The 22,543-nt window shown below is 43.8% G+C and overlaps 1 protein-coding gene across 2 annotated transcripts in view; it reads left to right on the forward strand.

Annotated features, from left to right (window-relative positions):
* CLIP3 (CAP-Gly domain containing linker protein 3) overlaps positions 1-22,543 on the forward strand; it is a 1,549,977-nt gene that overhangs the window by 1,264,892 nt on the left and 262,542 nt on the right. For both annotated transcript variants that reach the window (XM_044055010.1, XM_044054942.1), the window contains exon 11: positions 19,484-19,607. In XM_044055010.1, the coding sequence (XP_043910945.1) occupies positions 19,484-19,607 (124 nt within the window). The remainder of the gene's footprint in view (positions 1-19,483; positions 19,608-22,543) is intronic.

Consider the following 22,543-nt stretch of genomic DNA (forward strand, 5'->3'; position numbering starts at 1 on the left):
TCAGAGGCGATCTGTGCCTGACATATAAAGCCATGTCCAACCCAGAATTAATGGACATGCTCCACCTCAAGAAATCCAAATCCATCAGAACTACACGCTCCAGTGACTTAAACTTCAGCACAGAAATAAATAGAACATGCTGGAGGGACAGATTCATATCCCAGAGGCTCCCCTCACTCTGGAGCAAAATCCCAATCCATGTCAGACAGAGCCCCTCGATGACCCTCTTCAAGAAGAATCTTGACGTTTGGATGGGAGATCATAGATTTACCCCTGGGATCTCTTCTGTGTCACTGCTAGACAGAGGCATGGTAAACTAACCTTAAATGGGCTATCTTCTGTGACCTACTATACAGAGGCACAGTCAACTAATCTAAGAAGGGTGGCGAAAGCCAAACACACTCTTGCTAGGCTTGTAAATGCCCTAGGGCAGATAGCCTAGTATCAACCTATGAACCTTTGAACTGGGGATTATAGTCTGTCAGTCCAAATATTCACTGTCACCCACTCAGCACATAGAGCTTATTGGATGTCACCTAAACATGGTCCTTTAAATTGCCAAACTGCAAGATACCAGAGTACTAACCATATGACTAGCCACCTTGCAGGTCATTCAGCACCCCCTTCCTCAAGCAAGATTTATTGGTTGATTCTTCATCTGTTAGGTTTGATGGCCTGTACCATTACACTTGCTCCCCTAGCAAAGATACCCCATGAAAGTACTACAGTGGATCTTTTCAGTTTAATGGTTGTAAAGTCTTCACCCCCACCATACCAAGATTTGTCTCACATAATTTTGCAGAGATCATATCAAATGATGGATAACCTCTCCATCAGTAATGAAAGGAAGAACCTTTTGTTCACCTTCCCCAGTGACCATGGATGCTTCCCTTTTGGGGTGGGGAGGGCATTTCAAGAGGAAATGGTCCAAGGTACTTGGTCACCCCTAGAGGGCAACCTTCACATTGATATCTTGGAGATGAGAGCAGTCCTTCTAGCATTGCAGGCATTCCAGGAATCCTTCCCGAAGAGTGTGATTTACATTCATACAGACAACATGGCAGTAGTCTAATATATCAACAAACAAGGAGGAACATGATCAATACCCGCTTTGCTGGAAGACCATGAGAGAGTGGCAGTGGGCAATGTCTCATTTTTTTTTATAGCAACATACATCCCATGGATGTCAAATGTACAAGCAGACAAGTTTAACTGGTTAGTCTTACTGCCCCATGAGTGGTCTCTCGGGCATGAAATGGCAACACAGATTTTTAGCCGCTGAGGCCAACCTTGCCGTGATCTCTTTGCCTCTTACCTAAACAACAAGTGCAGCAGTTTCTTTGCCTTGATCCCTCCACAGGGCAGTCACCAACAGATGATCTACTTTACAGTTAGACCCAGGTCACTGGGACCTGTAGCTTGGCCTGACATCTTGCTAAGACTAGTTTCTATGTTATACTCCAAATAGGTGCCAGATAGTTCACAACTGACCCTCTGTGCTTTTCTCTAGATACCATGTTTGACAAAATTTATTCAGAAAGCCAAAAGGTGCAAGACCAGAGTGATCATCAATCTTCCATTTTGGTACCGATAGGCATACCTGTCAACCTCTCAGCACAAGAAATCTGGAAGAAGCCAGAAATAATTGGTGGACAAAGGCCCAAGAATAGGGTAGATTTTAAATATTGCTCCTAGAGAGTTGCTAGAATGACAGATTTTGCATCACTATATATTTTCTGAAGGATATGAAGTCGGAAACTTAAATGTCTGGTATTATTTAGTATTTAGTATTATTTAGTGACTTTGAAAGCCGTGGTGGTACAGCGGTAGCGTTGTTGCCTCACAGCAAGAGGTTCTCCTGTTCAATTCTCGGCTGGAGTGCCTTCTGTGTGGAGTCTGCATGTCCTCCCCATGGCTGTGTGGCCTCCGAAAGACATGTGTGAATGGATGTGCCTTCGCTGAAGGTTGGGTGATGAGCTGGCAACTCGGCACCATAAAAATCGACTGCCAGTCATTAGCAGACCGGAGTTCTGCTGTGGCGACCCCTGACCAGGAAAAGACAAACAAACAAGTATTATTTAGTGACTTTAATCCTCAATGATTTGCTAGAAATCCACAGATTTTATGAGAAACAGACCAAAAACAAGAAGCAAAAATCTGGACATTCTGCGAAAATCTGGACAGTTGAGAGATATGCTAGTCGGTTTGGTTCCTCTTTTTTTGTCCTCATTTGGTACATCCTTATTGGGTGTTGGATTCAAATCCAGATCTCATAAATCACCCCTCCAGATTGCCTGTACCAGATCTAAAAGCCCTGAAGCTGACCACATGGCTCCTATAATTGTAGCAATATCCAGAGATGCCAGGCTATCTTCTTCTTTCCCATTATTTCTGCCTGTCAGAAACAGTCTACCAAAGACATATAAGCAAACAGAAAAAAAAATCTATATGGGCTTCCTCAAAAGGGTTAGATCCCTTTTCTGCCCCCTCCCATCAATCTTGGACTTTCTGTCAGAGCTTTTTCAGAAAGGGTCCAGTTTCTCCTCTATCAAGGTGCAGGTGGCTGCCATGTCAAATTTTCATATAGGGTATAATGATGCTTTCATAGCCTCTCTTAGAATCTCCAAAGCCTTCCTCAAGGGTGCTTTCTTATTCAGACCCCCATTCAGAGATTCAGTTCCCCCATGGGACATCACTTTTATGCTTTAAGCTTTGACCCAAAAATCCCTTGAACCAGCAGCTTCAGTAGACTGTTTTTCTTGCTGCAGTTAATATCTGCTAGATGAATCTCTGAATTTATAAGCACTGTCTTGCAAACCACAATATTTGGTTTTCATGAAGACAGAGTGGCCTTGAGAATGAATTCTTCTGTTCTACCAAAGGTGACATCCAAAGTAAATCTGAATCAGTCAACAGCTCAAATTTTGTTTACATCGAACAAATGATATCAGAAAGTCAGATTAGTTATCCTTTTCTAAAGCAAAATTGGGTAAAAGCATATAAAAGTCACACTTTCTACATAGCTGTCAGAATCATTTCCTGTGTTTATAATAGACTAGGCTTACCTTTACAGGCAATACCAAAAACTCATTCTTCAAAAGCAGTGGCTCCCTCTACGGCCTTCATGAAGAGGGGTCCCATTGATGATTTTTATGCAGCGGCAACATGGTCCATAGTCCATACCTTTGTATCTCATTTCAAATTGGGCATGCAGTCCATATCCCATTCTTCTTTTGGTTCCGCTGTTCTCAAGAATACACTTCCTTGATGCCAAACAGGTGTTCCACAGTTTGTTAGTCTGTCCCAAAGGTTGACTCAGATGAAAATAGACATCGCATATGAAAGTCATTTACTTACCATAATGCTAGATCCATGTTGTCTCATTTTCATCTTTTTTAACATCCTTCCATCCTCCCCTTTTCCAATATTGTCACTGACAGCTTTTGGTGACTGGGCAAATGTCAACTAAGATGCTGTCTGTAAAAATGTCTATTTTGTACCTTACTGTAAAATCAACATGTTCCATAACTGGAGATTTTTCAAGTCATCGGATGGACACAGTATTTTAGATATAAAGTCAGCAAACTTGATCTGAGGTACTTGATTGGATAGGAGGGAATTATATGGCAGGGGAGGAGTCAGAGCCTCAGATCCAGAATATAGAAAAAGGTGTCGAGGTCAGATCAAATTGGATCTGACAACCCAAAGGTTGAAGCAGACGAAAATGAGACAACATGGAGCTGTCATTATAGTAAGTACATAACTTTCATATATGACATCACTAATATTTATAAGCAAATACTGGAAATGGAAGTTGGTGGAATGGGTGGATACCAATGCCAGCCAATCTAAACAAGGAGAATATAAACATACCTAATTAACCAGTGATATGAGTACTTGTCTGCCATCAGGAGTAGCAGACACGTGGAGTTGCATCCCAGAATAAAGACTAGCAATAGTAATCTAACCACTACAGATAAACAGTGTCATATGTCAGTACAGATTTCTAGGGCTACTGCTCAGAATTCTGACAATAGTAGCAGACCAACCATACTTTTTAACACATTCATAACATTTTCACTTATGATGTAAGCATATATATTTTAATAGCAAAAAAAAATATTAACATTTTATCTGATGTCAATCTTCATTTATCCTTTAACTTTGGGATACGGTTCCGATCCTCAGAACTGGCTCGGCTGTTACATAGCTTGTGACAGCCAAAAACTCTGGAGCTAAGACTCTACCCACAGTACCCCTCTCCATATTCCCTCAGATCTTGTTTGCCGTATGACGTGTCAGCCATTTTTTCTCACAGCTAAGTGAAATTTTCTTGTGTTTTTATAGTTTAATCTAACCTTTTTTCTATACTTATGTATATATTCTTTATCTCTTCTACCCACTTTCTTTGTGGAGTGACTGTACTTTCCTTACCATACAGTATTCTATTCCTACCATCACTGGAAATACTTCTCCCTCTCTTTCTCTACCTCCTTAAGTAGCTTTAACCTATCATTGTTGGTAGTTTTTTCTTTTCCTTCTGTCTGTGTTTTTTGTGTGTGAGTGTGTGTGAGTGTGTGTGTGTGTGTGTATGTGTGTGTGTGTGTGTGTGTGTGTGTGTGTGTGTGTGTGTGTGTGTGTGTGTGTGTGTGTGTTTCTGCCTGTTGATCCCTATTCTTTTGGTGTCTGTCAACATGGCTGAGAAATCCAAAGGCACTACAGGCTTTAAACAGTGCCAGGATTGTGGATGGAAGATGCCCAACTCCGATGGGCATTCTTCCATTATATATTGTTTAGGTCCAGCTCATCTTGAACAGGACTGTACTATCTGCCAGGCCTTCAGCAACCAGGCCTTGGTTGAATGCAGAAATAAATTAATATTAAAAAGACTAATTAAGTCCTCTTTTGAGGAGGCTTTATCCAAGACTGACATGTCCCCCTCTAAATCTGATATTGGAACCAAGAAAAGTCATTCAGTGCCGACATCTCCTTTGGTACAGGTGGTGAAAAAGCATAAGCCTTCCACTCCCACCACTTCAGCGGAACTGAAGGCTAAGGTTTGGAAACTTTCATTAACAACAACATCCTCTGCACCATCTTCTATGGCACCACAAACCTTGATGTCGGTCTCTTCATCTTCCCGGTCGGTACCGACCTTTCCTGCTACTCATCCACAGACATTGGAACCTCCATCGGTGTCAAAATTAAGCATAATGTTCACACCCAGGCCAAAGTATTCAACTTCTTATTGACCTCTTTGTGGGACAGCTCCCGAGTCCTTTTCCAGAAAGACCAGAATCCCCCTCAGGTTTATCTGTCCATTTCTCCAGGAGTCCTACAGAGGTTGATGTCATGAGGTTGGTGGATCATCTCCTAGTGGCCAGAGGTCTTTCTGTCTCCTTCCAGACCCCTCTCCCTTATGGAGTTGGGGTGTTTTCTCCCAGGACTTCACCAATCTTCCTCCTCTAATCTCTTCTGAGGGCTTAGAGCTACCCACTCTGATCCCTTCGGTTCCAGCTGCTCTGGTGCTGTGACAGCCTTTTCCCCTTCATTTCCAGTATCTGCCTTGACTTCTTCAGTTCCTTTGGAACTGACAGACTCCCGGAGCCGTAGCTCCTCTGTTGGGTCCGAGAGCTTCGGATCGGCTCCAGTTTTTTATTCAGAGTCATCCTTGACTCTCGGATTCAACAACATTCCCCATTCTGGTATTATAGACAAGCTCACCAGCCTGAACATAAACCCCTACATCACAAGATGGGTTGCCAACTGGTTCATGGACAGAACCCACATGGTGACAGTTGTGGAAGCTAGGTCCATCTCTAAACCGGTTACAAATGGTGTTCCTCAGGGCTCAGTCCTAGGACCCCTCCTGTTCGGCATATACTTCTCAGAGGTACAGGCAAGCACAGGAGGACTATGGCTGAACATGTTCGCAGACAACTAACTGTAAACTAGGGGCTATAACTGACTCTCCAGCTGACACAGACATCCTCTAAAAGGGTCTCACTGAGACGGATACCTGGTGTCAAAATTATGGCCTCAAGCTAAATGCCAAAAAGTGCATAGTCATCCCCTTTGGAAAAAACAAAGTACCCACAAACTACCACATAGATGGCAGTCCCCTAAATACGGAAGATGTAATAAGGGATCTGGGGACCCAAGTAGATAGTAAGCTCACCTTTGATAATCACATTGCCAAAGTGGTTAGAAAATTCTTCAATGTGGCCCACCTAATCACAAAAGGGTTTGCATCCAGATCAAAAGAGGTCATTGAGCCCCTCTACTCATCACTCATCAGACCCATCTTAGAGTACAATGCCCCATTTGGGATGTACCTTACAAGACACCTGCAACAGTTGGAAAGACCACAGAAGTACCTCACCAAGAGGATCAATGGCCTCAAACAGATGCCCTATGCAGCTCGACTGAAGAAACTCCAGTTGTACTCTGTTGCATACCGCCTACTCAGAGGTGATCTCTGCCTGACATACAAGGCCATGTCCAACCCAGAATTGATGGACATGCTCCACCTAAAGAAAACCTTATCCCCTCGAGCCACACGCTCTAGGGATCTAAACCTTACCACAACAATAAATAGGATGTGCTGGAGGGATAGAGTCTTGTCCCAGAGACTTCCCATGCTTTGGAACAAGATCCCAATCTACATTACGCAGAGCTCCTCATTAACACTCTTCAAAAGAAACCTTGACGAGTGGATGGGAAACAGAAAGTTTACCTCGGGGATCACTTCAGTGGCTCTGCTGGACAGAGGCACAGGGAACTAATCTAAGGGGACGGCGAAAGCCAGCACATTTTGGCAAGGCTTATAAATGCCTTCGGGCAGGTAGCCTAATACCCACCTATGAACCTATGAACCTATGAATCTCTGCAGACATGGGCTGTTCCTTGGCTCCTGCTTTGGAGGTGGTTCTCTTGGAGCAGGTGTGACCTCAGTTCCAAGGTTGTCATTCTTGGTTTCAGGCTCCCATTCTTCTTCATGGGACTTGCCTTTCAGATAATGGAGAGGGCATTGGCCTCTGCAGGCTCTCAGCTGGCCCCTTCTGTGTTGGAGTTTTATCCCAAGACTCCTTCTTGCCCAGAGCTGCCACCAGCTTCCACATCTGGACAGCAGGCACCTAGGCTGCAAGACACCCTTGCACAGGGTCCCTCTTCTTCTGAGTCCTCCTCAGAGATCCTCACTGAGGAGCCACCCCAGAAACAGATGCGTAAGAGGAAACACTTAGATTCCCCTGAGGAATTGGTCACAAAAGACTTGGACTTCAATGATGGGGAGGGTTTCCCCCGCTCACCCCCGGAAGGCATCTCCTTTGGAGACATTCTAGAGAATCTGAAACAGAGGGATAACTGGAAGCCCAAAGACCCCTACCTCTGAGGAGTCTGTGTATTTGCAGGCTTTTGGTGATCATCCTCTATGGTCTTGGGTGACCCCTCCCACTGACCATCTTATTAAATTGATTGTGCAGCTAGCTTGGAAGGCTCCTGATTCTATAGAGCCAATTCCCCAGAGACTTAAAATACTATCTGCTTCAGATGACCACCAGCATTGGGCAAAGGGGTTAGCAAAAGATGCTATGGTGGTGGCAGTAGCCACCAAAAAGGAGATAACTGAAGAGAGTTCCTCTGTTCATGCCTCTAATCAAGAGTCCAGGGCAATGGACAGATTCAGAAAGCAGGTATACACTTCATCGACCTTTGCATTAAGGTCTTTGAATTTTATCGCACATTTCACTAGATTCCAGAGAGATCTGATCAAGGAATTATCAGATACCCTAGCAGGAGCTGTGTCTGAGGAGGTCCAGGATAAAGAGGCCTCCCAGCTAGCCACCCTAGAGTCTATTTCCAACTCATCCATGAGGCTCATTGAGCATGCAGCCAAAGGGATGACCAGGGCAGGCGGTTCAGATGTTGCCACAAGGGATCATGCCTGGATGCACTTGTGAGAGTTTGAGGAGCCATTTAAGTCTCTCTTCATCAATGCTGCCTTTGATGTATCTTCCTTTATTCGGCCCCAAAGTCAGCGAAACTCTAGCCAGGTGTGAGAAAGATGGAAAGACCCTATCTGCAGTGGGCATATATTTTTCTGCTCCCCAACAGTCCTACTCTAGGAATCAGAGGAGCGGGAAGATGTGGTTTAGAAAATCCCAAGGGGCCCTTTCAGGACACATGTGGTGGAGGCTCCCCTCAGGGCACAGGGGGGAGCTGTAATTGAAGATGCCGACCCCATGGCAGAGGTGGCCTGCAAAATCAGGGTTCGAGAGATTCTTTCTTTGGATAATCCTATCAGCACTTCTGAAAGGGGGCATGATTGCTTATCCCTGGAAGCAGTTGAGGGAAGATTTTCACTGCATTCAAGAGCCTGGTGACAAATAACTTCAGATGCTTGGGTGCAGAAGATTATTGCCAGAGGTTACCATATTCTTTATACTCTTTTTCTGACATCAAAACAAAGCCTTCCCGATGTTCCACCCAATCAGAAGGATCAAGCAGCCTTAGAGATTCAAAAGCTGCTAGAAAAAAAAGAGTCATCCAAGAAGTCCCACCTGATCAGATGGGATCCGGATTTTACTCAAGGTTCGTTTTGGTGCTAAAAAAGACAGAGGACTTGAGAACAATATTAGATCTCAACCTTCTGAACAAGTTTGTTCAGCAAGCAAAATTCCAGATAGTCACAGTTCAGTCTATACTTCTGTTTCTAGAGGAAAACGATTGGATGTGCTCTCTACACCTTCAGGATGTGTATTGCCACATAAAAATGGACAAACCCTCCATAAAGTTCCTCTGCTTTCGGCTAGGAGCCAGTCATTTTCAGTTCAGAGTGCTGCTCTTTGGCCTCACCACAGCCCCCAGGATGTTCAAATGTTTGGCAGCATTAATAACTCACTTTAGACTGCACAGATTCCGGGTGTTTCCTTATCTAGACGACTGGCTCATCCCTGCTGCCACCTGGCAGCTACTGCTTCAAGCAACAAATTTCATCCTACACCTTGCAAGCCTTTCAGTTTGTCCTCCCTCTAGGACCAATTGCAATCAGACAACATGTCAGTGGTCTGGTACATCAACAAACAGTGCGGAACCAAATCTTATTCCCTGTGTTAAGAAGCTCTGTGAGTGTGGCAATGAGTGATATCCTCCAACCGCTCTCTAATAGCAAAGCACATCCCGGGGAGCTCAAATGTGATAGCGGACAGACTGAGCAGATACATTCTCCTGCCTCACAATAGGTCTCTGAATCCTAGAGTGGCAAATGAGTTTTTCCATCTCTGCAACAGCTGTTTTGTCCTAATTCCCCCTCTGAGGGAGTCCCTTAGAGATGCTCTCCTTCGTGACTCGTCCCTCAGGTTTACTCTGTATCTTCCCTCTGATTCCTCTCTTCTTAAAGAAAGCCAGCAGGTTGAGAAGCAAGGTGATTCTCTTTGCACCCTTTTGGCCTTCTGCCTTCAATAAGTCTGGTTCCCCTTTCTCTGGCCTCATCTAATTTACCATCATTGGATTCTGAACCCAGTTCCGGATCTTCTGTCTCATCCTCAGGGACTGGTGCACCCCAGTATTCAGAACTTCAAGCTTACAGCTTGGTTCCTTCAATTCCGTTAGTTGCCAGCCAGAAGTATTTATCTTCCCCAGTCCAAAAAATTCTACTGGCTTCCCATTCACCTTCCACCAGGAAAGTGTACCTAAGCAAGTGGAAAAGATTTTCTATTTGGGCATACAATAATGGTTTTAACTCTTTTCTGCACCAGTTGAAAAAGTTTTGAAGTTTTTAGCTATGCTTTTTGGTCAAGGAGCTTCTGCTTCCACTATTAAGGTCCAACTAGCTGCTATTTCTTATTTCCACAATGGCTTTGAAGAGCATTCACTAATTTCCCATAGATTATGTAAAGTGTCCATGAAAGGATCTTTACGGTTAAAACATTCTGTTTAGAGACCCTATAGCTTCTCGGGATCTGACCTTAGTTTTGCAGTCTTTGGTGCTTCCTCCTTTTGAACCGGCAGCTACATCACTTAAAGTTTCTTTTATGGAAAACTACTTTTTTGATAGCCATTACCTCTGCCATCAGAATTTCTGAGATACAAGCATTGTCTTCAAAACCCCCATATTTGTTTTTTCATAAGGATAGGGTTTCACTAAGAACCATCCCACCTTTTCTCCCTAAGGTGGTCTCAGAAACTAATATATCTGAAGTAGTTAACTTCATTTATTCATCAACCTGTGGGTATCGGATCCGAATCAGATCCTAGCCGGCAACTTTATTCAGCTAAGATCTGAGCTCCAAGCTCCTCCTCCTTACCCATAACCCCCTGCCATCCCTCTCCGTCCTCAGATCACATTTGCTGCGGCTTATTCAAACATCTAGAATGAGTTTCCAAGTGTAGGGTTTCGTGAGTTTTGCAAAAATTACCTTTTTTTTTACCTAGTTTTTTTACTTTAGTCTATAGACAAGTGAGTGTTGTTTCCCCTTTTCTGTTAAATTGATAATCTTGTTGGTAAATTTTCCTTTTGTTAGTTAGTTTAGTCTTCCCCCTCTCCCATGTGTGTGAAGGTGTGTGCGGTTTGGGCCTATCGTATTACCATGGCTGAGGCCCATAAAGCTTTCTTTTCCAAATGCACCGAGTGTGGCCATAAGCTATCCCTAGTGGATGTCCACACTTGGTGTGTTATCTGCCTTGGGGTTGACCATCTCTCTTCGGGCTGCACAATTTGTGCAGCCTTCAACCCCAAGGCTTTGAGCGACAGAAGGTCGAAGTTGATTCTGGCGGGACTTCTGCCCCCGGACTCGGCTTCGTCCTCTTCTCCCTCGGCGGCACCGGCTGTGACTGCAGCGGTCCCACCTTCCATCCCTGCTCCCCTGGCCGGGACTCACCCTCTCACCGTGGCTCAGGAGGAGAGGGAATCTAGGAGGGAGAAAAGGAAGGAGAAGCACCACAAGCGGCGGGCTGAAGCTTCCTCTTCAGCTCCGCCAGCTAAACAGTTAGCCTCTCCTAGGACGTCCAGGCCTTCTCCTTCCCGGCTCCATTCACATCGATTTTCCCCGGAGCCGGAGGAGGAAACCCTATTGCTTTCGAGGTCTTCGAGGCGGCACTCCAGGCCAGCCTCGGTGGCCTCATCTAGATCGACCCGAAGTTTGTCCGATGCAGATATGGACTGGATGATGCATAGGTTTCTCCAGGCCCAACTGCAGATGGGAGTGCTCCTGCCTCCCCCCCGCCGGGGGGAGATCGACCCCATTTTTCACCCGATTGCTCCTTCTCAGACCCACTACCGGGGGTCGGAGCTGTCAGATCCAGGCAGCATCGGAGCCGGGGGAGGCTCGGTGCCAATAGTACACCCTACTTTGGCTCCGTCCCACCCTCGAGTTTGTCGGGTCTATTTTCAGATCCGAGCTCTCGGAGCCGTGAGCTGAGCTTTGAATCTGGAGGTGTCAGTGTGTCTTCGGCTCCGTCTCGGTTGGAGCATACTGGCCCTTTGGATCCAATTGCATCAGCGCCGGCTCCAGTCCACGCCTCGGATCCGAAGGGACTGCTGTCGGATCCTAGAGAGAGCAGTTCTCCTTTGGCATTTGATGTTGTGGAGAGGGTCTTGTCGAGGGACTCGAGACCCCAGGCTCTTGCTGTGGTTCCACCCATCACTCCCTCTCAGACGGGCCTACTTTCCATCACCCTGCCCCATGGACAGCCTGCGCCTATGTCCCAGATAGTTCCCTTAGAGGAACAGGATGTTGTTGGTGAGGCATCCTCGGACAACCCCCCCAAGGAGGTTCCTCACAAACGTAAGTGCAAGAGGAGGCACTTGGACTCAACCAAGTCCCTCACAGGGGACACAGACCTAGAGGAAGGGGAAGGTTCCCCAAGGTCACCCCCCGAGGACGTCTCCTTCGGAGACATTATGGAAATGCTTCATATTAGAGGGGGGTGGTCAGCCCAAAAACCTTCCTCCGATGAGTCTGTGTTTCTGGAGGTGTTTGACGCAGGCCCATCTACCTCTTGGGTGTCCCCTCCCGCCGATCCCCTGGTAGATCTGATCACTACCAGGGCATGGAAGGAACCAGACACTGTGGAGCCCATACCAAAGAGACCAGACAAAATTCTCAGTCCACCCACAGATAGGACGGTCTGGAGCAAGGATGCTCCAGTAGATGCCATGTTGGTGGCGACTGCCACCAAAAAGGAACTAGCCCAGGAGAGTTCCTCTGTCCACCCTCCCGACAAGGAGTCTCGGACGATGGACCGCATAGGGAAGCGGATGTTCGCTTCAGCCACCTTCTCAGTAAGGTCACTGAACTATATGGCACATGTGATATGACTCCAGCGGGATCTCATCAAAGAATACGCCGGGTTGCCCCCAGAGTCCATGTCGGCCGAGGATAAGAAAACATTCTCAGTTCGAATGGCCACTCTTAAGTCCATTTCGAACACTTCTATGTGGCTTCTTTCCCATGCCATGGAAGGAGCCGCTAGAGCTAGCAGAGCGGGCATTGTCTTATGGCGGTATGCTTGGCTCCGTCTCTGCGACTTTGCGGAACCCTTCAAGGCATCCTTCGCAAATGCCCCTTTTGACAGCTCTTTGCTGTTTGGCAAGACCGTCCGTGACACGCTGGTCCAGAGCAAGAAAGACGGGAAAACGTCTGCTGTCGGGATCCGCTTCTCGCCTCCCCAGTGGTCCTTCTCCAGGAACCAAAGGGGACAAAAGAAGATGTGGTTCCGGAAATCCCAACAGTCGTGTTTCGCTCCGAACCCCTCATCCTTCAGAGGCAGAGGAGGACAGGGTGGACGCTGGCCCAGAGGCAGAGGGGGACCAAAGAATTTTGGGTCGAGAGAACCTTTTTCAGATTGGCCCGCGCAGCAGCCCTGAGGGGTTACCCGACTGCTCCACTCTGGAGGCAGTCGGGGGGCATTTCTCGAGGCACCTAGCAGTTTGGGAGTCCATTACAACGGATCACTGGGTGCTTCGAATCATATCCAGAGGTTACACTATCCCCTTTATGAATCTCCCTCTCAAATCCTGGAGCCTCCCGGATGTCCCACTTAATCAAAGGGAGGCAGCAGCCACAGAAATAAAGCAGCTGCTAGAAAAAAGAGCAATCTAGCCCGTCCCCCAAAATCAGTCAGGATCAGGCTTCTACTCCAGGTTCTTTCTGGTGTCAAAAAAGATGGGGGACTTAAGACCAATCCTCGACCTGTCCACTCTAAACCTTTCAGTTGCCAAAGAAAAGTTCCAGATGGTCGCCATTCAATCCATTCTCCCACTCCTGCAGGAGAACGACTGGATGTGCTCTTTAGACTTCAAGGATGCGTACTACCACATTTTGATGGACAGACGATCCAGAAGGTTTCTCCACTTCTGGCTGGGAGCCAGCCACTACCAGTTCAGGGTCCTTCCCTTTGGTCTCACCACAGCCTCCAGGGTGTTCAACAAAGTGATGGCAGTTGTAGCGGCCCACCTGAGGCTTCAGGGAATACAGGTCTTTCCGTACCTAGACGACTGGATCCTGACTGCCCCCACCAGGCATCTACTCTGTTCAGCCAGGAATTATTTCCTTCAGTTGGCCTCTCATCTGGGAATTTCTATCAATCTCAAGAAATCCTCCCTTCAACCAACTCAAACTTTGGATTTCATAGGGGCCAGGCTAGACACAAACCTGTTGAGGGCCTTCCTAACTCCGGACAGGCTTCGAACTTTGACACTCCACGTGCTGGCCCTCCTACAATCCCCGGCTCCTCCAGCGGAATTGGTCCTGAGGGCGCTAGGTTCGATGGCTGCAGCCATCAATCTGTCATTTCTAGCTTGTCTAAACATGAGGGTCCTACAATGGACCTTGCAGGTTCAATGGTCCATCCTGCAACATCCACTAAGTGCATCTATCTCCCTCAGCAAGGTTTGCAAGAAATCCCTACTCTGGTGGATCCAGTCCTTGGATCTCCGGGAAGGGCGCCCCTTCTCTATGGCCCCACCCCAAGCCATGGTGACCACGGACACTTCTCGCCTCAGGTGGGGGGGGGGGGCAGTGCATGGCAGAACCGTCCAAGGCACGTGGACCCACTCGGAGACCTTGTTGCACATCAGTGTCCTAGAGATGAGGGCGGTGCTTTTAGCGTTGGAAGCACTCCAGGCCATTCTTCACTTAGGGACAATTGCGATTCAATCAGACAACATGTCAGTAGTCTGGTATATCAACAAACAGGGGGGAACCAGATCCTATCCGCTATGTCGAGAGGCTATGCGAGTTTGGGAATGGGCGATCGCCACCAACTGCTTTCTCATAGCAATGCACATTCCAGGTCGGTCGAACATTTTGGCAGACAGGCTGACTCGAACTATCCTCTCACCTTATGAGTGGTCTCTGAACCCGAGAGTAGCAAAGCAAATCTTCCTCAAGTGGGGTCAACCTTGCTGCGATCTATTCGTGTCTCCTTCGAACGCAAAGTGCAGCGAGTACTTCCCTCTACTTCCCTCACCCGGGGAATCCCCCAGAGACGCTCTAGTCCATGTTTGGCCATCCGGTCTACTTTATGCTTATCCACCTCTTCCTCTCATGATAAAATTCTTGCAGAAAGCTCGTCGGTTGGGGAGCAGAGTGATCCTCATAGCCCCATTCTGGCCTCGTCAAACGTTCCCTTGCCTATGGTCTCATCTAGTCAATCCTCCATGGATTTTGGATCCCATTCCGGATATGATATCTCACCCCCTGGGGTTGACAACCCCAAACCTGGACAATCTCAAGCTCACAGCTTGGTTGATCCAGTTCCAATCATAGCTGGGACTCTCGGTATCTCCTCTTCCGTTAAAGCTATTTTAGTAGCTGCTCATAAACCTTCTACTAGAAAGGTCTATAAGAGCAAATGGAAACGTTTTTTGATCTGGGCGGAACATAGAAATTTGAATCCCTTTACATACTAGCTGTATTGGATTTTTTGTCATACTTATTTGATCAAGGTGCCAGCTCCTCCACCGTCAAAGTCCAATTAGCAGCAATTTCACACTTCCATGTGGGAAATGATCTCGGTTCTTTAGCTTCTTCCAAAATCTGCAAGACCTTCGTAAAGGGTACCTTCCTGTTAAGGCCTCCTGTTAAGGATGCAGTCCCTCTGTGGGATTTAACTCTTGTTCTCCAGGCTTTTACTGGCCCTCTGTTTGAACCTGCAACTTCGGGGATCTAAAATACTTATCTTGGAAAACGGCCTTTCTCATTGCTATCACTTCGGCTAGAGGGTTTCGGAGCTTCAAGCCCTTTGCGCCAAACCTCCATATCTGGTCTTTCATAAAGACAGAGTTTCCCACAGGACCAATCCCTCCTTCTTGCCTAAAGTCGCCTCTGAGTCCAACATTAATCAATCTATCAATTTACCGTTTTTTTTCCCAAATGATCACAACAAAGGTGAATACAAATTACTTTCTTTGGACGTGCACAGACAATTGAGGTTCAATTTACACAGGACTGCTGAACATAGGAAATCTGAGCAACTCCTTGTATCCTTTGCTAAATGCTTTTTGGGTAAACCTGTGTCAAAAGCTACATTGTCCAGATGGATTTCACAATGTATACTTCTTGCATATAAGAGTTCTGGCCGACCAGAACCTGTCGGAGTTCACGCCCATTCCACTCGATCGGTTTCCACTTCTGCTGCCTTTTGGTCCAGAGTGTCCTTGGATGACATTTGTTCAGTGGCCACTTGGGCTTCATCCCATACTGTACCAAATCTCATAATTAATTCAAAATTTATATTTGTTCATTTATTGCCTCCTACTAATTTATTCACTGTGAAGAAGACATAAAGATAACACAGAAATTGTCTTATAAGTTACATACTAATCTATAAGTACAATGAGAATATATTCAACTTCTGGACTATAAAAGGTAAAAGCCTCAATGTTCAGGCACTGAAAATGTTAGTAAAATAAAATGAGGAGACTGTGCAGGTTAGAGTGTTTTATGTAATATAAGTTGCAAAAACTAATAGACTTTACTCCAAAACAAAATTGTGTTGCACACTAGATGTAGCTACATGAGCAGATCACCCACATACAAGGTCAGAATTCTAAGTAAAAATAAAATGATGCTGAATAAGCTCCATTATAGTTGAGAGATACAGTACTGACTACAACACAGGTGACTCAAGTTTGTTCAGCAGCTCAGGAACCTGTTAAGAGGCCGGTAGCAACATCTTGGAGTTAATAACACTCCATATGTACTGGTGAACTGAGGCAGTATTGGAGCTTATAGGGGCCACAGTGCTGCCCCAGAAGCAATACAGCCCAAATTCAACAGTTAGAATGGATTGCTAAATGAAAAGAAAAAAAACAGCAATGTTTTTGTTAACTGCTGTTTCAGAAAGATATTTAAACATATCTTAGGAGACGAAGGTTAATTAAGAGGCATACCAATACTAATCTTCAGTAAAGTTTTAACAAAAATTTCATGGGAAGTCGAAAATATTATGGTGTAATAAAGCTAATATTATGGTGCAATAAAGTTACACTAACATCTCCTGTGGATGTGTGCAACTTAATCCATTAGACATATAATTTAAAATAAAACATTGGCCACATCTCAGTATCCAGCATCAAATGATGGAAAGACTGATTTGTCTTTGCATGTTAATATTAGCAGCAAGACACTTAAGCTTCTTATTGCTGCCAGTGTCAGTTTTTTTAGTTTATTAAAGAGAGCCAGTGAATGAGAGAGTAGCAATACTAAACTAAGATTAATAATTCTCTTTTCTCACATAATAGGATGTAAGAGCACTCTAAGCCATATTGGTCTCTGGAAGGCATCTTCTGCTACAGACACTGGAGCAAATACCTTGCCAGAGACAAACATGCTATGCATTTTGCTCTGCTGCAAGCTGCAAACTATTCTCAGGTGTCACTCACAGATTCTGTCTCTGAGACTGAAATATCCAGTGATGGAGTATGAGTACTACGATCAGAGATACTGTTTTCCTGTGACACAAGATGTTAAAGTGCCCTTAAATGGTAGCACCATTCTCCATGATGTAGCTTCTGCTACAGAAAGTGTTGATGTCTTCCAGATACAAACACCCCACACAGTTTGCTCTGCTTCAGATTAAATTTTACTTTAAAACACTATCACTTGTGGGTGTTCTTCGTGTGAAGAAGACACAACCAGTCAATGATCAGCAATACTAAACCAACATTAGTAGGTCTTTTTTTTTCTCCACAGTGCCTGTTGTTACAGCATACTTAATAGCTTATTAATTGTCTCTGTGGTGCACCATCTGTTATGGAAAGTGTAGCAGCCTTTTCAAAAATGCTGTACAAAGTTTATGCTCCTTAAGGACTGCTCATGATGCATTTACTTTACAGCAGAAGTAACCAGTGAGCAAGCAACACTATTAAATTAAGTTTGGCAGTCTTGCATTCCAACAGTAGTGTTACCCAGCTTGCTGATTATTTAGTACTAGTTTGGAAGACAGCTTGTTTTGCTGAAACTGCAGCAGACAATGTTACAGAAACTAAAACACCTCGTATATCATGCTGCTATACATGAAAAACTATTATATATTAAAATATAGCTGCCATAGTGAGCCAAGGGTGGACACATCAAATTCTGTTTGTACAATACTTAAACATTTTAATAGTCACCTAATTTCTCATGAATCCTGTTTCAAAAAATTTGAGGATGGAGTCACAGCTCTGTGGCGTAGAGTGATGAAGCCTTAGTTATGACCCTGATTACTCTAGTTTGATTAGCTGCTCAAGAGCTGAAAAAGCCATAGCAGGGAGTACAGGAGTGAACAGCCATTGGCTCACCCTTCCTAGCAGAAGGGAGGTGGCTCTGAATCAACCACTTGAGTTACACCTACAGATAGCAATGTATGTTACACCTAAGAAGCATAGGCATGCTGAGCCTACACTACCCTTATGTAAACTGACTGACAAGTGAAGTTAGCCTAAACCGGTACACTTCTAACAGTAAACAGCACTTAGAGGAGCTAAAATGTGCTACTAGAGGTATAATCTAGGTTGATCTGTTACACCTAAAGGCTACAAATGGGACTTTTGCCTTTGGGAGAACTGGATAAGCTGATTAAGCACCCCAGACAGGAATGAATGTATTGTAGGACTCGTGCTTTGCTAAGGGATTCTTCCTGGCTCTAACACCAAATAAAATAAATGAGCTAGTTGGATAAACCATTGGCGGTTCTGGCAGTGGAGCAAAAAAAAAAAAAAAAAAAAAGGAAGTTGGTTCCTGTTGGTTGAGTTATGCCTTTGTGATTGGCAACATCTAATGTACCTTCAACCCCTGGGGCTTTCCTGACTTACTGCATCGGGAAAATCTGAGGCAAATTTGCCCAGCAGAAAATGACTAGAAGCTAAATAAGATTAACACCATGAAACAAAGATGAGGGCATCTTCCATTTTGCTTAACTGCCTTACAGAACCACACTTTGTTTTATTTAGTTTGTATGCCCCTACCCTACACTGTCCAGCCTTCTCCATGCCATCAGACATTTGAAGATGAATTTTTGCTCTGCTTGTCATAATGTTGTGCTGGACTAGGCCAAAAAACTTGACTTCGGCAGAATTCCTGTTATTTTACATCTACTGTATATCTACTACCCAGAACATAGAAGCTTGATGATTTAAGCGAGCATGTTAGAAATAATTTTTTGCATATATAATTTTGTTTTATGGTCCTGTAACCTGCAGGGTCCTGTACATGATTTTGTTTGGTCTTATAAAGCCCACCCACTCAATACAGCAGTGCAGTTTGACTGACCTGTTAAAAGGCCAGTTCATACAGCCTCAGTTTGACTCTCCTCCACACCAGGACAGTCTGTGATGCTAGTCCCTACCTACCATGTCATGTAACTGTCTTGCAGTTTTGTTTTGGGGAAGTCTTATGACAATTAATCGTCCTAGATCAAATCTATGGCACTCTTTTATATTTACCTCTGCTACATTTGTGGTGATACTTCAGCAAGAATTATACATTCTAGCTCACTCCATGCCAGTGCCCCCATGCACAGAATATTTGGGTGTTATTGCAGTCTCATCCCCTGATAACCAATCCCCAAAGGAAAAAAAGCTTCCCTTAACAACTCAGCTTTCCTCCCAAATTGGTTATACTTACCACCATGATTGTGAGTCTTTCCTGTACAGTAGAAATGTGAAGTTTAAAGTATTAAAGAAACTCCCAAAGTTGTATTAGATCAGATTAGGTTAGTATTTTGATTTTTCAGATGTGTCATTGAACAATAAATTGATGATTATTTTCTTAAAAAAACTATTGTATATGCAGCTAATAGTTTTTTTCTCTGAAATTAAAAGCTTTCCCATATTTTAAGTGGTAATTAACAACTAGGGACCATGTTGGAAATGACAATGTAAATAAAAAAAAAGCTTTTGAATGAGAAGTCATTGTGCATTATAAAGTTGATAAACGTATCTTCACAACTGTCATTTATTTTGATGCTAACAGCATATGTGTTCTTTCATTGTCAGGTTACTGGTTTGGCATTGAGCTGGATAATCCAACAGGAAAGCATGATGGTTCAGTGTTTGGTGTACGATACTTTTTCTGCCATCCCAAACATGGAGTCTTTGCACCTCCCTCCAGGGTTCAAAGGTATTTCTTAATTTTTGGTGTAGTGTTGTACTCGTAGCAGTATTTTTGTAATCTGTCTATGCAGTTTTTCCATCCACTGTGGTTTTGTTAGTTTTTTGTTTAGATGTAGACTGTTAACTTTAATTCAGGTATGGAAAGGGAAGGGGGGCTGTTTGTGCAACTGTTTATTATAAAATGTATTTTACAGATCTTTCTGAAGGTCTTTTGAATACCTTCAGTATATAATGGTGAATAATTCATAGTAATTGATTTCAAAAGTTTATATGGCTGTAGTATACTCAGCATATTTAAAAGAAAAAAAAAATAGATGTTTTATTTCTGCAGTTGATTAGCAATCTGCAACATTTTATTTGGGAAGTAGTTGAGATTGCAAGTAAGCAAAGTGCAGCTTAAAATACCAAGGTCCTCCCTTTCTCATATAAATACCTATGCACTATAGGCAGCTAACAGTTTTTATTAATGACATCCATTTCAGGAATATGATAGTACATTCAGCAATAGTTTTCCTGTTTTGCTTTACGTAAATGTTCACGCCAGGTACAAACAATTTGATGCCAACAAAAATAGTGTCTAACTACTTTGTAATTTTTTTTTTGTTTTCTATCAGTGTAGTAAACTACTTAGTGATTTACCACTTTTTACTGTACTGATAAAACTATAAAAAGATATTTCTTGGCAACAAAATAATCACTTAAGAAACACTGGAAATGTTTTTAAGTTCCAGAAATATTATAGATTGCCAGGACATTAATTGCTACATTTAGTGATGAAAGGCATCTTGTGCATAGCAAGTCAAATGCCCAAAAGGAGTGATGACATTTTTTTCAGTACATTTCTTTATTCTTGCTATCCCTGCTAACTATTATCCTTCCCATAGCCCAGTAGATTTGTATCATCCTACAAAGTTCATTTAAATAGCATGCTATATGGTAGGAAAAACAGAAGAAAAAGACTTTCTGTAAACATAAAACAACATTTTTTGATTTTTTTTTCTTTTTTGCAGATGGCAAGCCCTTTGCATTTCCCATGTGGGGGGCAGACCCCACATACCCCTATTTTATAGATACCAACTCTAGGGTCCCACAGTAGTGGGTACAAAGTACAACCACAAAGAAGACTGAAAGTGATTTGGAAATTTTTGGTGTGCAGAACCACAGTAACCAAGGAGCATCCTTTCCAGTCAAATTCACTGGTAGCAGTAGCAACCACAGACACGTCTTTCAACGGGTTTAGGGAGGGCACTATGGTGGGATAATGGTCCCTAATGAACAAATTCATAAGAAAGCAAGACATTGCAAGGCTGGGTGATCCACATTGCCTATTTCTGGCCCCGACAGACATGGTTCCCCTACCTATGGCCTGTACTAGTACATCCCCCATGTATGTTGGATCAATATCCAAACCTTCTCATTCATGCATCCGGACTGCTTGCTCCGACCAGAAGTACATGAAGATGCCAGGGGGTTCCCCCTGTAGTAATCAATATTTTTTCTACTTCTCAAAAAACATTCACCAGAAATGTATACCAGAGCAATTGGAAGAGATTTACTATTTGGGATCTATCTAAAGGACGTGACCCTTTTTTCAGCACCTCTTCCATCCATACTAAAATTCTTATCTGAACTCTTTAATAAAAGGTCAGGCTTTTCCACCATCAAGGTCCAGAGAGCAGCTATTTCAAATTTTCATGTTGGATGTAAAGACATTCCTATAGCCTCACTTAAAATTATTAAAAAGCTTTCTTGAAAGGTACCTTTCTACTAAGACCTCCCATTTGAGACCCTATCCTTCCATGGGACATCACCATTATGCTACAAGCTTGTTTCTTGGTCTCCATTTGATCCTGCAAGCATGGCAAACCTAAAACATCAGCCAGAAAAATTTCAGAGTTCTAGGCACTCTCATGTAAACCTCTGTATTTAGTTTTTCTCAAGGGTAGAGACTTCCTTAGAACTAATGGGTTCTTTATTCCTAAGGTGGCATCAGAAGTAAACCTAAATTAGTCCATAAATTTACCAGTCTTTTTTCCCAGATATTTAAACAAAGGAGAATACTTGCTACATATATTAGATACCCACTGACAACTCAAATTCTATATCTACAGAACAAAACATTTCTGAAAAGATGATCAATGTTCATTTCATTTTCAAGACTAAAGTTTGGGAGAGGAATGGCAAAGTTTACTTTGTTGAGATGGCTGTCCTCTTTTGTCCATCATAAGAAGAATTTAGGTAAACCAAAGGCTCATTCAACTACGTCAATCTGTACCTCAGCAGTCTTCAGTAGGGAACTATCCATTGATGACATGTGTGCTGCAGCCACTTGGTCTATAGTGCACACTTTGTGCCTGACAATAAACTGGATGTACAATTCAGAGAAAAAAGACCTTAGGTGTCATCCACAGCTTCAGGCTTCAGACTGTTAAAACACAATTTATTAATCGCTTAAAAAGTGAAGCTGACAGGATGTACACTTCACTAGAATATGATGAACTGAAAATAGTTAAGTATCCAAGCAGTTGTCATCCACAGCTTCAAACTTCAGGCTGTTTAAACTCAATGTACAATTCAGGTCATGTTTCTCCTTTGGTTCTACCATACTCTGGAAAGTTCTTATTTGATATCACCCAGTTTGACAGCTTGGAAATCTGTCCCATATGTTTGAAATGCATGAAAATAAACAACATTGGATATGAAAGTTATACATGTATTATAACATTAGATCCATGTTGTCTGATTTTTGTCTGGTTCAAACCCCCTCTCTCCTACCCCATCTAGATTGTCACCTGTGACTTTGAGATTGAGTAATTCCTTGTCTGCCCAGAGTCATGTCAGACTGTACTCCTTTTTCTGTCCAACTTGGGATATTTATCCATGGACGTCCATTATAGAGCATTTTCCAGTTTCTGGAAGGTGTGGGGGAGGGGGCAAACTCTA

The sequence above is a fragment of the Protopterus annectens genome, chromosome 1.part0, assembly GCF_019279795.1.
Source record: "Protopterus annectens isolate FY-2018-M chromosome 1.part0, PAN1.0, whole genome shotgun sequence".
NCBI lineage: Eukaryota > Metazoa > Chordata > Ceratodontiformes > Protopteridae > Protopterus > Protopterus annectens.